The sequence below is a fragment of the Ceratotherium simum genome, chromosome 19 (assembly GCF_057802395.1).
Source record: "Ceratotherium simum simum isolate JZ-2026a chromosome 19, ASM5780239v1, whole genome shotgun sequence".
NCBI lineage: Eukaryota > Metazoa > Chordata > Mammalia > Perissodactyla > Rhinocerotidae > Ceratotherium > Ceratotherium simum.
Genome location: NC_141918.1, coordinates 52,882,895 through 52,897,929, shown reverse-complemented (window position 1 = coordinate 52,897,929; position 15,035 = coordinate 52,882,895). Strand labels below are relative to the sequence as shown.

The 15,035-nt window shown below is 36.9% G+C and overlaps 1 protein-coding gene across 1 annotated transcript in view; it reads right to left on the bottom strand.

The window, feature by feature from the left end:
• EYA4 (EYA transcriptional coactivator and phosphatase 4) overlaps positions 1-15,035 on the bottom strand; it is a 49,244-nt gene that overhangs the window by 32,251 nt on the left and 1,958 nt on the right. Inside the window, exons 3-6 of the mRNA XM_087443759.1 lie at positions 14,800-14,879; positions 10,972-11,155; positions 2,677-2,810; positions 1,147-1,230 (exon numbers count right to left, since the gene is read on the bottom strand). Coding sequence (XP_087299885.1) covers positions 1,147-1,230; positions 2,677-2,810; positions 10,972-11,155; positions 14,800-14,879 — 482 coding nt within the window. The remainder of the gene's footprint in view (positions 1-1,146; positions 1,231-2,676; positions 2,811-10,971; positions 11,156-14,799; positions 14,880-15,035) is intronic.

The window sequence follows — 15,035 nt, the reverse complement described above, 5'->3', positions numbered from 1 at the left end:
CCTTATCTCAATGGCACATATGTGTACATCCTGCTTTGGAGACCACTGCTTTAGACGGTGATGTTGTGATAAAGGGGCTAAGACTCCTTCTTCTAAAGGGTCATTAAACAAAACTGTTACCTGTCACATCTGTTTAGCAACGTTCATTACCTATACCAATAATCAAAGGCAGTGCAGATTCACCAAGAGTGCAATTTAGGAGGAAACACTTGAGCGCAATTCATGCTCACTAGTCTAGAAGACAAAGCTTAACAAAGTTGCTAAAAACTGCACGTTGAGCTGACAGGAGACCCCATTAAATAATGTGACACTAGAAAGACATAGGGAGACACTTCTGTAAGGGTGATATATAAAGGAACCAAAGTCAGACACAACTTTGAATACAGTTAACTGAAGGCAGGCCAACAGGTTCTGAATTGACTGTGGTTAGATTATGAGTCCTGCAGTCACAGACTCAAACAGTGACGGCCTGAACGACAGTGTTTCCAGCTGAAAAGCCTGCTGCAGCGGCATCAGTCTTGGGAACAGCACTCACCCAGCTGTGAAACAGCACTGCTGCAAGAAGCTAGCTCACCATGCAAACAACACCGGCAAGCGAGAAAGGAAGAGAAGTAACGAGACCTCTGTCTCTGAATTTCTGCGTTGGGGGGTGTTATTTCCAGTCTCTGTTCACATGCTTACTCAAAGTTACAAAAATACTTTTATTCATAAATCCAAAGGATCTGTCAGACAAAAGATTACTTCCTTATTTCAAATGGCATTCTACAGCAACCTTTGGTGCAACAAATTAATTCAAGCAATTTCTTAAAGTTCCCTTGTTAGAGAATAATACATGATTTTATAATGTTTAATGTCTGTTTCAATTTACAAAACATTTTTCTAAAATAATTATGTCAGAGTAATAAGCTTGCTTTTGATGCAAAAAACTCAACGTGATCAGGAAGAAACAAAAATCCAATTTCTAATTAGTTTTGTAAAATTTGCCAGTTCACAGTAAAGAACAATGTGCCACTGGAAATAAATAATTAAGAGCAGATTTGACTGACTGCAATAATCGCACTTACACATATTGTTAAATGGCTCTTGATTTTTGAACAAAGTAAAATTCTCGCAAGGTGTCTTAGGGTAAAATTTCTCGTTCCTTACCTTGCCATACTTCTGTGCATAGGACCCTGTGAGCAATGAGTGAAAAACGATGATGGTTTCATCCAAGTCCCAGACAAACACGCGCTGAAGAGAAAGATACATACCAAAGAATGACCGAGTTCTAAGGAAACAGAAATCTCTCTACACGTAGAAAACATCTCACTTTGTTGTTCGATATGATCTTGATACAACCCTTTTACAGAAAATTATGCTACTCCATTAATTTTTTTCCAAATTTGCCAGATCTAATGCCTATAAAAGCCAACAAACAAGAGTGACACAAGTAATAACAAGCTTAAAAATCAGATGTCTTAATTTGAGTGAATTCACCCAAATATTTACTTGCAGTTAATACCCAAAAAGACACATTTGGACTTTATGATAGAAGTGTGCTTGAAACTCTATTTTAAAGTTCTATGCCTCATGGATTCATGAAACTTGGCAATTCATGCAAAAATTAAAATTTTAAAAATATTTAAAAGAATCAATGAGTGATCTCTAAATAGAAATTGCAAAGTGTGGACCCTCGGGTCAGATTAGGCCATCAGATGGGGTGTTTGGCCTGCACAGGGCTTTGAAAGATTTCATATTATTGATCAACATTTGAAGATCAGGAGATTGCACTCCAACTTCAGGGTTCTGACGGCAGCAGAGAACCTGGAAGTGGTGGCCATGCTGGCTGACTTTCCACTTGGCAGTGACGGTGGGCCCCTTCATCGTGGGCCAACCTCCCTGTGCCCCAGTCTGCTGGCTCCCAGCCCAGTTCACTCATTTCTGTCACCTGCTGGGTTCTTGAAGGCATTTGAATCTGCTGCTGTGGTTCAAGTAAGGGAAATGATCTCTTATGAAGAGGCACAATGATGATTACTGGACTTTACTAAATGTGCAAATTTAATTTTTTTCTTAATTGAAGTATGCAGTTGTATAAGAAATAACAAATTACAATTAAGAATAGTTTCCCCTGATTTTTATAATAAATTTCAACCTGCTTACTATGGATATATCAAAAAAGAGCTCTTAACCAGAAAAAATGATACATACATATTTTTACAGATATAAAAATTTTAACATATGTACCAAATGATTGGAATTTTTCCTATTTTCGGAAGACAATTTTTCCTTTACATACAGATTAATTTTACCTTTTTAAATTTATTGACCCATATAAACATCTTTTATTATCTTGGTCACTACCAAATAGAGTGTTTCTGAGAAAACTATCCCACAAACAATGGTTTTATTTTTAAAATTTCTGTTTGTGCCAATTTGGACTAAAAGATGCAATTATCTCAGGCCTAGAATGTGTAAAGCATTATCATTTTTAAGTTGTTTTTGTTTTTAATTTTGCCATTATAATGGATGAAATCTCAAACTTCGGAGCTGTGAATTGCCTGTACAAAGTAGGTCCACTCAATTCTCGATATATTTTTTTTCTTTAAGCTTGAAACTTTATAGAATTGTAAGGTATAGATTATATCATTCAACGAAATAAAACATCCTATTACACTCGTTAAGGACAAGTCAGCATACCTCCAGGTCACTGTCGGGAGGTGGGGAGGGATTATTTTTCCGGCCTCGTCCTCGGGACTTTGACCCAGAACTCCTACATGTTCTCTCGTCAAGATCTTTGATGGGCGTGGAGGGGCTCTGCACGGTGTCAAACTCTCCTATAAATAACATAACTTGTATCAAGAACAGCACTTCATTTGTAGACCAGGTATGAGTCTTCATTATTAACTATCTTAACACATCCTTACACAACAGAAAGCTCCTTACGACAAAAAGATTTATAATCCCAAATACACAAAATCCTAATTCAGTCAAAAATTTTGTAGGTCACACAAATCCATCCTAGTTTCAATCCATGTGATCTATTAAACCTTTTATACTCCATATGCTGTGAACTTCCTGTCTCTACCCTCATCTATACATTCATCTAAATTTAGATCTGTTCTCGCCTTCTCACGTCAGAGTTCAGAGGATGAGGTGTCTTCCTGTGGAAAATCTCATCCCTCCACCTGCAAGCTTGACTCCCTGCCTCCCCTCTTAGGGAATCATGCTCCATTAGTTGAACTCTCTCTTGTCTTCCCTTCAATCTCTCCCTCTTCTGGGGGCCACAGACAAGTTTAAAAGCCCTTCCCTTTGACCTTGCAATTCCATCTACAAGCCATCTGCTTGCTATTTTCTCTTTTTAAGTGAAACTTCTTAAGAGAATAGTCCATACCAATGCTGTCCAATAGAAATATAATGTGAGCCACAAATGTGACCACATATATAATTTAAAATTTTCTAGAAGCTGCATTAGAAAATGTAAAAAGAAACATGTAAAATTAATTTTATTCATATATGTTAATTGACCCAATATATCCAAAATATTATCATTTCCACATGTAATCATTATAAAAAATAATCAATGGCATGTTTTACACAATCTCTTTTGCACACTGTCTTTGAAATCCTGCGTGCATTTAAACTTAGAGCAGGTCTCAATCTTCACCAGCCACACATCACAAGTGCTTAACCGCCACTGTGGCCAGTGGCCATGGTACTGGACAGCACATTTCCCTCCACTTCCTGACATCTGATTTGTCATAATCTAGCTTCAGTTCACCAAAACTCTAATAAAACCACTCGTTCTCCGAGTCCCCAGTAACCACCTAATTGACAAACGCAAGAGACGGACTCAGTCCCTAGCTTCCCGGATCTCTGTGCTATGTCTGATCCTCTTAAACACCAGCTTCTCAGAACCACTATTTGGCAGCTGATACTCCGAATTCTCCTAGTTCTAGAATCTCTCTTACCAGTCCTTCTCTGTCTAGGAGACACGGACTCCTTTTCCTCCTCCTATTCCTCATATGCTGATATTTAAGCATTCCATCCATTGATCATTGTCCTTCTCACTCTACGCTGACTGGGCAATCTGACCCTCTCATAGGTTAATCACCCTCTACTTGATCATCCACACATAAATCCAGACCTCCAACCAGGCCACATCCTAAGTTGCAGACTTTGGATCTAACTGACTTCCGCATACCCCACAGATTCCTGACAGTCTGACATGTCTAAGGCTAGTGATGGAGCGTCTTAGGAGGTAGGGATTCTGAGCAGTGGCAAATCTGTGGGAAGAGGCATTAAGATAAACCAAGGCACAGTGAGATGCAGTAAAACCTCCCAAGTAACAAGAATCAGTCTTACCACATGATTTCAAGCCTTTTACTAAACCTCTCTGAATCTCAGTTTCTTTATATATTAAAGCATGAGTAATTGCAGCTACCTTTTTGAATTACTGAGATAAATCTGATTTATACTTAATTGGATTTAAATCATATGCATAAAGTAAAAATTTCTAGGAGAGTCAAATGGCAAACTACATTAAATGTGTTATACAATTTTTAAACATATAGATGTTATGACTATCACGCTTTACCGTAAAATAATTATGAGGACAGCCAAGCAGTTATTAACCTAAATAAACAAATCTGAACAAACTAGATAGACAAAACTTAAGTAATATTTTTTCTGAGATGTTCTAAATAAACAGTAATTTTGACATAGCTAACCCCTAATCATTTCTAATGGTTATAACATTTTCTTTGGTAAACATTGTGTATGTCAGAACAGCATCAAAAAAAATATTTCTGTACTCCAAATATTATTTACTTTTACAACATTGCTAGCCCAGGTCATCGCATTGGTCTCTGCTATTGACTGTGTGAGAGCAGACAGCATAATAAAAGTTCTTTAGTTATAAGGTTGAATATAGCCCTGTCTTATGGTAAATCATGTTTCAGCTTACTTGTATAGGCATTAAACGAGGCTTTAAGTATTTAAACACACCCCAACTTAAAAAAAAAAATCACACAAAAATTTTTCTATTTTTAGTTATGTTAATAGAATTTTCCTAAGGTTACTATATCCTGCAAATCAAATATTCTCCTTCAAATAAAATACTGCTTCAAATTATTAAGTAAGCTCATAAAATTTTTTTGGATGACATTCCGTAAAACCTGTCCTTCTATTCACTACAGATCAATTTTCAGGTACCAACTATCGTGAAAGGCAGCTTTGTTCCTGCATCAGTGCAAGAGCTGAAAGAACAAAAACTTGCAAAATCCCCAAGTCATTGTGATCAGTTGTGGGCGGCTGATTGTTGACTGGATCCATAAAGAAGGAGTTTGGCAGGAACAACTCAGCTATTCAAACGAACTGGGAGCCAGCAGCTCTCACAGTAAGAGAGCGAGAAGAGGAAGGGAAGAGACAGGTCACAGCAAGTTTCCGGGTTTCAGTAAAAGTAGCTCTTGATTCTTTCCAAGTTACTGAAAGATCTTAAAAGGGCTCTAAGAATTTGGACAAAATATGGACAGGAGTGTTTTGATAGTAAAGGTACAGGCTTTTAACAAACTAGGAAGAGCAGCTCCACATGTATTAAACCCTTTGCATATGTCATGCACTGTCTTCTTTGTAAGAGTTTATCAAAATATGTGCTTGGCTCTATTCACTCTCATCATGTCTGTGAGATGTATCCATATTGTAGCCTGCAGCAATTGTATGTTTTTCCTTAATGTGGCTAGAACTCCATTACATATGTAGGCTATGCTTTATTTATCCATTCTATTGATGAACATTCCAGTTATTCATAGTTTTAGGCAATTATGAACAAAGCTGCTATAAACAGTCTTGTTCGTGTCTTCGTGGACATAAGCTCCCACTCCTCTGGGTTATACATACCTAGCAGTGGGACTGCTGGGTCAGAGAAAAGGCATATGTTCACCTTTAGTACACACCGACCACCTTTTTCCAAAGTGGTTGTATTAATTCTCCTACTAACAATGAGTTGGTTGCTACTCATCCTTGCCAATACTTGGTATTGCTAGTCTTTTTTATATTAGCCATTGTGGGGGTATGGTGGTATCTCGTTGTAGTTTTAATTATCATTATCTTGATGAGTAATGATGTAGAAAAACATACAACTGCTCCAGGCTACAATATGGATACATCTCACAGACATGATGAGCAGTGAATACAGCCAAGCACATATTCTGATACTCTTAAAAAGAAGACATCTTATGTATGCTTTTTGTATGTTTCTTGCAAATTTGGTATCTTATTTTTATGAAGTAACTGTTTAAATCTGTTGCCCATGTTAAAAATTGGGTTCTCTTTTTCTTATTGATTTGATAGAGCTCTTTATTGTGAAAAATCCTTTACATATATATCTATCTGACTTAAACCTCACTTTGACCCAGTGAATTTGGTCCTTCATTATCCTCTTTTAATAATGGGAAAACTGGAGATATGTGGGACTTAATTAACTTGAAATAGCTTGTATGTGGAATGCTGGTATGATTCCAGAACTCTTGCCTTAACCACTAGGTGTACTTTCTCCCTCAAGAGCAACAGAGGTCAAACCTACATGTGTTTCTACTGATCAAAAGAGTTATATAGACTTTATACAATTTCTGTGAAAGTGAGGGCCAAGGAATTTACGGAAAGTACTTTACAGGGAAACAGCAGGTCCTGCAGAGGGCATGTGCTGTACTTAGGCTCCTTCAGCAACCGCCCAGGTAGACCTGGACTGACCTCCATCTCTTCTGAAGGTGCTATCCTTTCTTCTGATAAAGGGTGAAACCAGAAACTTGAGCTCAACCGGTCATTAAACATTTGTTGACACCTTTTTATTTTTAAAAGGAGAAAGCTGTTAATTCCAGTGCCTCTGCCAAATTTCCCTCAGGTGATTGCACGAGGGCACATTAATGCTGCAGGTAGGGAAAATGCAAATTGGCAGAGAAGTAAAATGTGGTCAGTCCTTTCTATCTAAATCCTCTGGTTAGCTTCAATTAAATGAATTAGCACTTTGCTTTCCTTCCTGCCCTTATGTGAAACGCCATGAAGCTATAGAAAGTCCACCGAGTTCTCCGTAAGAAACTGGCTTCTTTTCAAAGAGTGAAGTGATGTTACTATATATATCCTTTACGGTTCTGAGGCACTTGTAAAGTTTAATAGCTCATGTATTGTAATGTTTGCCAAGGTCTCAGAGTAAAGGATAATATTGTTACAAACTACTGATCATGTACACTTAATTTTAAAGCTGTTTAAAATATTTAAAAAGGAGGAGCTATAAAAATATCTGTAATCTTAATGTGCTAATCAGTTGTCAAGCTTTCTGAATGCAAATCAAAAATATAAAAAACCTAAGATAATCTTCATGTTAAAAGCAAAGAGAGATCTTTATAATGATCTAAAACATCTATTCTTAGTCAGCATGATAATGTTTCTTTAAATACGTTGTCAAACTACCTAATAACGTAAAGTAAATAACTGAATGCTATTTGCAATCTCCACATCACATCACTCATTACCAACTGCCCTAGGCTTTTTCTTGTGCCAACACTATACATGACTGAACAATTACCCTTTAATCAGTACAGTAATGAATAACTGTACCTTCTAAGTTTTGGATATTTAGATCCAACTTTCTTTCATCAGGTTTATCTCTAAATCAGAACAACCAGCTGTCTCTTATAGAAGATAAGTATATTTCTATTTTAAAAATGGGAGAAGTCAACAGTGAACGATTTATGAAAAATTGTGGATTTAATTGTTAGGTCTCTGCGTTAAGTCCAAAATGAAGAACTGGTCAATGGGAAATACTTTTCATACCCTTGAACTAAATATCTCTGATTTCATCAATAATAAAGAAAAATCTCATAGTTATAAACTTTACTTTATGGATGCATGCCAACTCTGAAGAGGCAAAATCAAACTTAAAATTACCTTGACTGAAGGTCTGAGGTCACAAAATTCCTTAACAATCCAGACGTGTATTATTACGATTTTGGTTGACAGAATAATATAGTTATAAGTAGAAATAACTTCTCTAAATTCAACAGAAAGTCGATAAGATCTGAAAATTATGTCAAACCATATTGTTGGCATTAGCGACCAATGGAAGGCTGAAGAAATTGCAGCATTCTGATAGTGAATATGAGAATGTTACATATGGATGTGTCACATTCAAAGTCACAGACTCAGAATATCCACATGCCTGCATTTAGTATTTTTAATATAAATAGAACAGCTATTCTGAATACCGATTGTTCTTTAAGCTAATGAAAAGTATCCATCTGTGTCTTTCCTGCAGAGAAACTCTTGTGATCATATTGAAATTAGAGCAAAATCAACATTTTAGTCAAGGTTTACCCAGAATCTACCATATTTGAAAACCAAAAGGTTTTTATCCATGGTAGTTCTAGTCTAGTAAATTCAGAAACACTCTGCTGCTGGTCCTGCCTATCATTCCGTCTCCAATATCCTGATGATCAATACTCTGTGGTTTTGTTTCGGAACACAGTCATCCTACCTTATTTTCCCATGCATTCACCACTGAGGAAAACCGTCCACAGTGTGAGAAGAGTATGTCAAATATCTCCTTACCTAAAGCGTCTCCACTGCTTGGTAAGCAAGGGTTCTGAAACCACTCATTCTTTAAGTTAAGCTAAGCTTCTTAATGAAATGCAAGAATTGACTCAAAGAGGATCAGGACAGATGTGGAACACGGGATTTACGCTGGAACGAGGTTAAGGCAAACAGATGTGGAACACGGGATTTACGCTGGAACGAGGTTAAGGCAAACAGATGTGGAACACGGGATTTACGCTGGAACGAGGTTAAGACAAACAGATGTGGAACATGGGATTTACGCTGGAACAAGGTTAAGGCGAGTGAGGTCCCTAGGGAGCTAAATGTCGGGGGGCTGAGAGTGAAGCCCTCCTCAAATTCTGCCCCCTCGCACTTCACTCGCCTTCCCTTCGTCCTGGCCCTGCACAGGATACAGCTGCTCAGAGAGGTGAAGGCTAGGTGGAAAGCCTAAACAGGAGCCTTAAGGGGACGAGGACCAGAAATTCAAAGGGTCTGTGTGTTCACGAGAAGGGGGATCTAAAAGGAAGATAAGGGGAAAGAAACTGAAACGTAGGGGCACCAAAGGCAAGGTCTAGTACACCTACTGACTTTTTTCTTGGGTCCATAGTTAGATTAGAGACAATATTCTAAACAGGGAGCCAAAAAGAAAGGATGCTACCATTTCATCAATTCATGATATAAGCATATCTTAGCTCCTGCTTAAAATATCAGCTTCACTGTCACTTCATGTTCAAATTAGTTTTCTTGTTAATATTCCCTATGTCATCCAGCATTTTCCCTTTCTCAACACTCATACCATTGTAATTATCTGCTTGATCTTTGTCTTACTTGTTAAACGGAAGCTAAAGGTATGTAGAGAGCTCATTCACAACTGAAACATCAGCAGTGCCTGGAACCTAATGGGCACTCAGTAAATAATTGTTTAATGGTCTTAAATCTTCTTGGAAGCACTGGCCCAGTTAGAAAGAATTAACAGCATTGTGACCATGTTTCCCTATCTTCTTGCCCTTCCAAAGTTGGACAAAAAAGAAGCAGAGGTGAGTGGGGGTCTGGCAAACAAGTGAAGTCAGAAAAATATGCTTGAACACACTAATGGTATTGACAAAAATTCTTAACTTCACTTTTCTTATTGAGTTTTGATAGTTCTTTACATATTTTGGATACAAGTTCTTTATCAGATATGTGTTTTGCAAGTATTTTCTCCCAATGTGTGGCTTATCTTTTTATTCTGGTAACAATGTCCTTCAAAGAGCAGAAGTTTTTAATTTTATGAAGTCTAATTTATCTTTTCTTTTTGGGATTGTGTTTTTACTGTCATATTTACAAAATCTTTGTGTAACCCAAGGCCACAAAAATTTCCTCTATGTTTTCTTCTAGAAGTTTTAGTTTTAGTTTTTACATGTACTGTATATGGTATGAATTACAAGTCAAGATTCTGTTTTTGTTTTTTGCATATGGATGTTCAATTGTTCCAGTACCATTTTTTGAAAAAAAAAAACAAAAAACTGTTTATTCTCCAATTGCCTTTGTACTTTTGTCAAAAATCCATTTTCCAGAGTATGTCTATGGGTCTATTTCTGGACTCTCTATTCTATTTCATTTATCTATGTATCTATCCTTTTGCCAATACCACACATTTGTGAATACTGTACTTAAGATAAGTCTTGAAATCAGGCAAGGTGAGTCCTCAAACTTTGTTCTTATTTTTCAAAATTATTCTGGCTATTCTACTTCCTTTGCCTTTCCTAGTAATTTTAGAGTCATCATGATAAGTTCTCCAAAAAGTCTTGCTGGAATTTTGATTGGGATAACAACAAATCTCTATTACACCTGCTTTTAACTTTAAATACTTGAGCTGTGTTAAATATGTATCAGTAAATACAATTCCAATAAGAATACAGATAAGCTTCAGACAATGAAGAATACAATGGATTTTAAATATGTGCTGATCAGACAATGATACTGAACTCCCTACCAATGATCCTACACATTTTAGCAATGTAGGAAATGTTCACTGGCCAGAGCTACCGATGACTCACAAAAGTCAAGGAGCTGTACAGTCTCTCAAGGATAAAGAAAATAGTGTCAATTATACCCAAAGAAGATAATATTACAACTTTTCTATGTTGTCAAGATCTTCACAAAATAAAGAATTAGTCAGGCAAAAAGTCCATCCATCTTTTTATATCCATATATACGTACATTGCCATTTTGAGATTAAAATCTCTACACTGTCCCACATCTAAAAGAAGGGTTTTCTGAAATGCCAGAAGAGCCTCATTTCATGTAGTGATGTGAACACAGATTAAACATCAGCATAATTATCTGGGAGCTTTTAGCCTTGTTTCTGAAATGTCCATTTTCTCCATATTATTAGACACAGCAAAACGTGTAAAAGTATTTCACCTGGATGAAGATCTGTACCTGGTTGGCTAGTCAGTCCTGGGAGAGATTCCTGCAACTGATAGGTTGAGGTCGAGGATGAGGTGCCGTCAGCTGTGTTATTTGATGTCATATACGCTCCATAGGTTGATGCTGAGTAATACTGTGCATACTGGTTTTGGCCAAAGGCTGTGTAGGATGGATAATCCTGAAACAATAATTGAGATGTCTGGGTGTTTGAAAGAGAAATTACCCTCTAGTATGCTCCAAACGAAAGCAACCACTATGGTGACTGAAAGATTACCATTTGGCTCCATTCGTGGCGGACTCCATAGCCTTGAGGTGATCCTAATAAGCAGAGGCTATTTTGTAGGCATCTTCTATATGCACGTAGTAATGAACCACCCTGCAGGTTTTGTAAACCAGGTCTAGTACACAAGTTTTAATCTGCCTAAAGATTGCATATGCTTCACTCTGCCCCCATAATTACTTATCCAAAGATATACATCATCAGGTCTTCCGCACTTGAAGAGAAGAAGAGGGAATCAGTTCATATTTACAGCATCAGTTCTCATACATCTTCTAACGTCACTCACAAGGAGGAGGTGTGGCTGTCCCTCCTAGCTTCCACGCAGACCTTGGTCTGCATTACTGAGATTTCTGTTCCCCGTCTAGGCTACCCTTGATAAATATGTGGGAAATAAAGAGGAAATAAAAGAAGATGAATACGAGATTTTCTTACCCAGCCTCTCACAGGCTATGTGCCACCTGAGGCTTTGATTTTGTCTTTAGTGAGATTTTCAAATATTTAGTTTGCCTTATTTGTCACAGAGAAAACACAAAGCACTGGATCAACCCCCCTGACCTGCTTTTAATTAAAAAATTTTAAGAACCTTAAAATGTTCTAAATAATCCTTCCAAATCCTTTTATATATTAAGATAATAAATAAGGATTTGTTGTGATAATTGGTGTTTAATATATCTAGCATGTTTTAGCCCAAATTTTTGTCAGTGATGACAAATCTTCGGTCAGGATTAAGATCCCCTAATGTATGTTCCTGAGGGAAAAAGATCCACATTTGATGTGGTTTCTATAAAAGGAAATTTTCTGTAGCGGCAAACATGTGTATAAGCAAATATGTGTATTATCAGAAAGGATTAAGTAGTATGGAAGAAAACTGTCTGTTAATTTCAGGATCTGATGTTCCCCATTACCCACCTGTGAGCCAAGAAAAAAACTTAGCAATATTTGGACAAAGTTCCCAGCAATACATCTTTCTAAGAGTAAAACAATGAGAGTAAACATTTATACAGTGCTTACTTTGTGTTAGCCTTATTTAGTAAGGCCTTAACTAGATTTACTCATTTAATCCTCACAACCCTCTACGTGGTATTATCATAATCCCGATTTTACATTGATGGGGACAAAGGCACACAGCGGTTAAGTGATTTGCCCAAGGTCAGACAGCAATGTTCAGAGCTGGAATTAGACTCCAGAGAGCCGGACTCCAGCATCCGTGTGAGGAAGCTCTCCATTAGGCCTTTCAAGCTCTTGGAGGAAGATGAAGTTACTTACTGGGAAGGGCCAGACCACCAGCTTCTGGTGAATACAGTGTCTTTTGTACTCAAACATCTCTCAAAGATGGCACCTACTCTACATTTCCACTGTTGTCACCCTCATCCAAGCTACCCTCACTTCCTGTTGCAGCCAATGGACCGGTTTTCTAATCTGTCTCCTCATCTCCATTTTTGCCTTTCTCCAAAGTCCTTGAAGCCAAAGTAATCTTTTCAAACATAAATTATATGATGCTGTTCTCCTGCTCAAAAGCCCTTAATAGCTTCCCAGTGGGCTTGGAATAGAATAGAAATTCCTTATGGTAAACCACAGGGTCCTACATGAGCAGGCCCCTGCCCATCTCCACAAATCATGTTTCCCCATCTGCCCCTCACCCATAGACTACACCCCAGCCTTCTCTGACTTCACTGACACGCCAGGTGTTTCAGCCCTCAGGGGTCTGCTCCATGCTGCTTTCTGTGCCTGAAACACCCTTGTCCTCATTCTTCCCCTAACTCATGGAAGACTTGGCTTAAATGTTGTTTCCATAGAGAAAGCTTCCATGAAATCTCCACTACTCAAAACTGGATTTCTATTAATATTTTTAGTAGGACTCTGTTGTCTCCCTTCATGCTTTCCAATTCTATATTTACTTATGTGTTTATGGTTTACTGTCTACTTCTCTCTGTAAGCTGTAAGCTCCAGGAGGCAGGAATCAGGTCCAATCCACTCCCTGCCCCACCTTGATGTCCCCAGCATACAGACCAGTTCCTAATACAGAATAGGCTCTCAATAAGTATTTGTTAAAAGAATAAACTGGTATTTAGACCATGGTCCAAAATACAGGTTACATTTTGTATTGGAGCTACTGTACTTCAATACTAAGATAGTATTGGATCTGTTCTATGATATAAATCTATCTTTGTCAATAAATTTTCTCCCCTTTTATGTATCTTTTTCTAATCTTCCGAAGTAGAACAGAGTAGTCTCCCATTAGGCCACCACTCCACCTAGTGTATATTTCTATTATTATATTCATTGCTTCCCACCCTCTGTCCATATTATTTTCATGTCTGTTTCTTCAGAAGGACTGCATCCTTCCAGAAAGCAGGGAACAATGACTTATTATTTTCGAATCTTCAATGCTTAGTCAAAACTCTAATAGATAACAAGTGCCCAATAAATGTTTGCCATATCAATAAATGAGTAAAATTAAGCTACCTGAATTATCAAAAATTCTCAAAATTTTAAATACAAAATATGCATATTGGCTCTGATGTTTAGTGTTTTAAGAAACCATTTTTCTAACTAATGCCAAATTACACAGTTTAATCCACATTACTTAATAATCAAAACTTCCTTTTCATTATGTTAATAAAATTTAAAAAAGAAGGTAATTAATATAACTCCTTCAGTAAATCCAAAGAGCAAACGCTTGTGCAGTAACTTACATTTTAGAATATATAAAAGTCCAGCAATTATATTAAAGTAAAATAGTGTATTTGTATTGCCTACGCAGGAAATCAGCTACCCTTCCATCTCAACTACTCAGAACATGATTGAGAACTAGGAAATAAGGAGGAAAGATTCTGAAGCGTCAATATATAAACGCATCTCACTCCAGGCCGGTTCCCTCCCTCAGGGACCTTCACTCAGGCTCCACACAGAATTCTAACAAGGTAGTTTTTAAAACTCACAAACATATGAAGAAAACATAATTAGGAGGAGGACTAAGGACGGCTAGAAGCAGGCGCAGTGACAAAAACAAAAGATTACAGCTGTCAGAGAAGCAGGAAGCAAACATTCATTAAAAGGAATCATAGAATTAAAAAAGAAAAGCCAACAGTGGTCTGAGAGGCATTTTGTTTAGTAACAAATGATATTTTGGATTAAAACTTTTGTAGAGTCTACAATACAATCCAATTATTGATTATAGTTCAATAAATTAGATTTCATAATGATAGCTGTTTTATCAAGAAAAATAAAATTGTATTTAGTACAGTTTAAGATAATGGGAAAATATGCAAGACATTTCGTAATTCCCTGCCAAATGATTAAACAATCAAAGTTTAAATGTTTAAAAGACAAATCTTTAGCAACCAGAAAACCTGAAATATCCAGAATTACACATATCCCAAGAATTCTAGATAGCTAATTTTTACTACCCTGAAATGCCAGCTTAATTTTAAATAAAGAAACCTTACTCTAGGAGAATATGCACTTATATGGGAACCTGAAACTATTCTTCAAAAATCTGAAATAGATATAAAAAGTATAAATACAAAAATCTACTATACCTGTTGTGAACCGCTGAAATTCGTTGAATTGGAAACTGAATTATTCGCATAAATAGTAGATGATGGTGCAAAACTAGAACCTAGAGATAAAGAACAAATTGCATTTTAAAAGCATTTCTTGTAAAATAATAAAAGTATTTCACATTGCAGAATTCAATGACAGAAATATATCTTCAGTTTTGTTGTCAAGGCAGTGACATTTGAAGTTGAGAGATTTATAAGGAAAACGTGCTTAG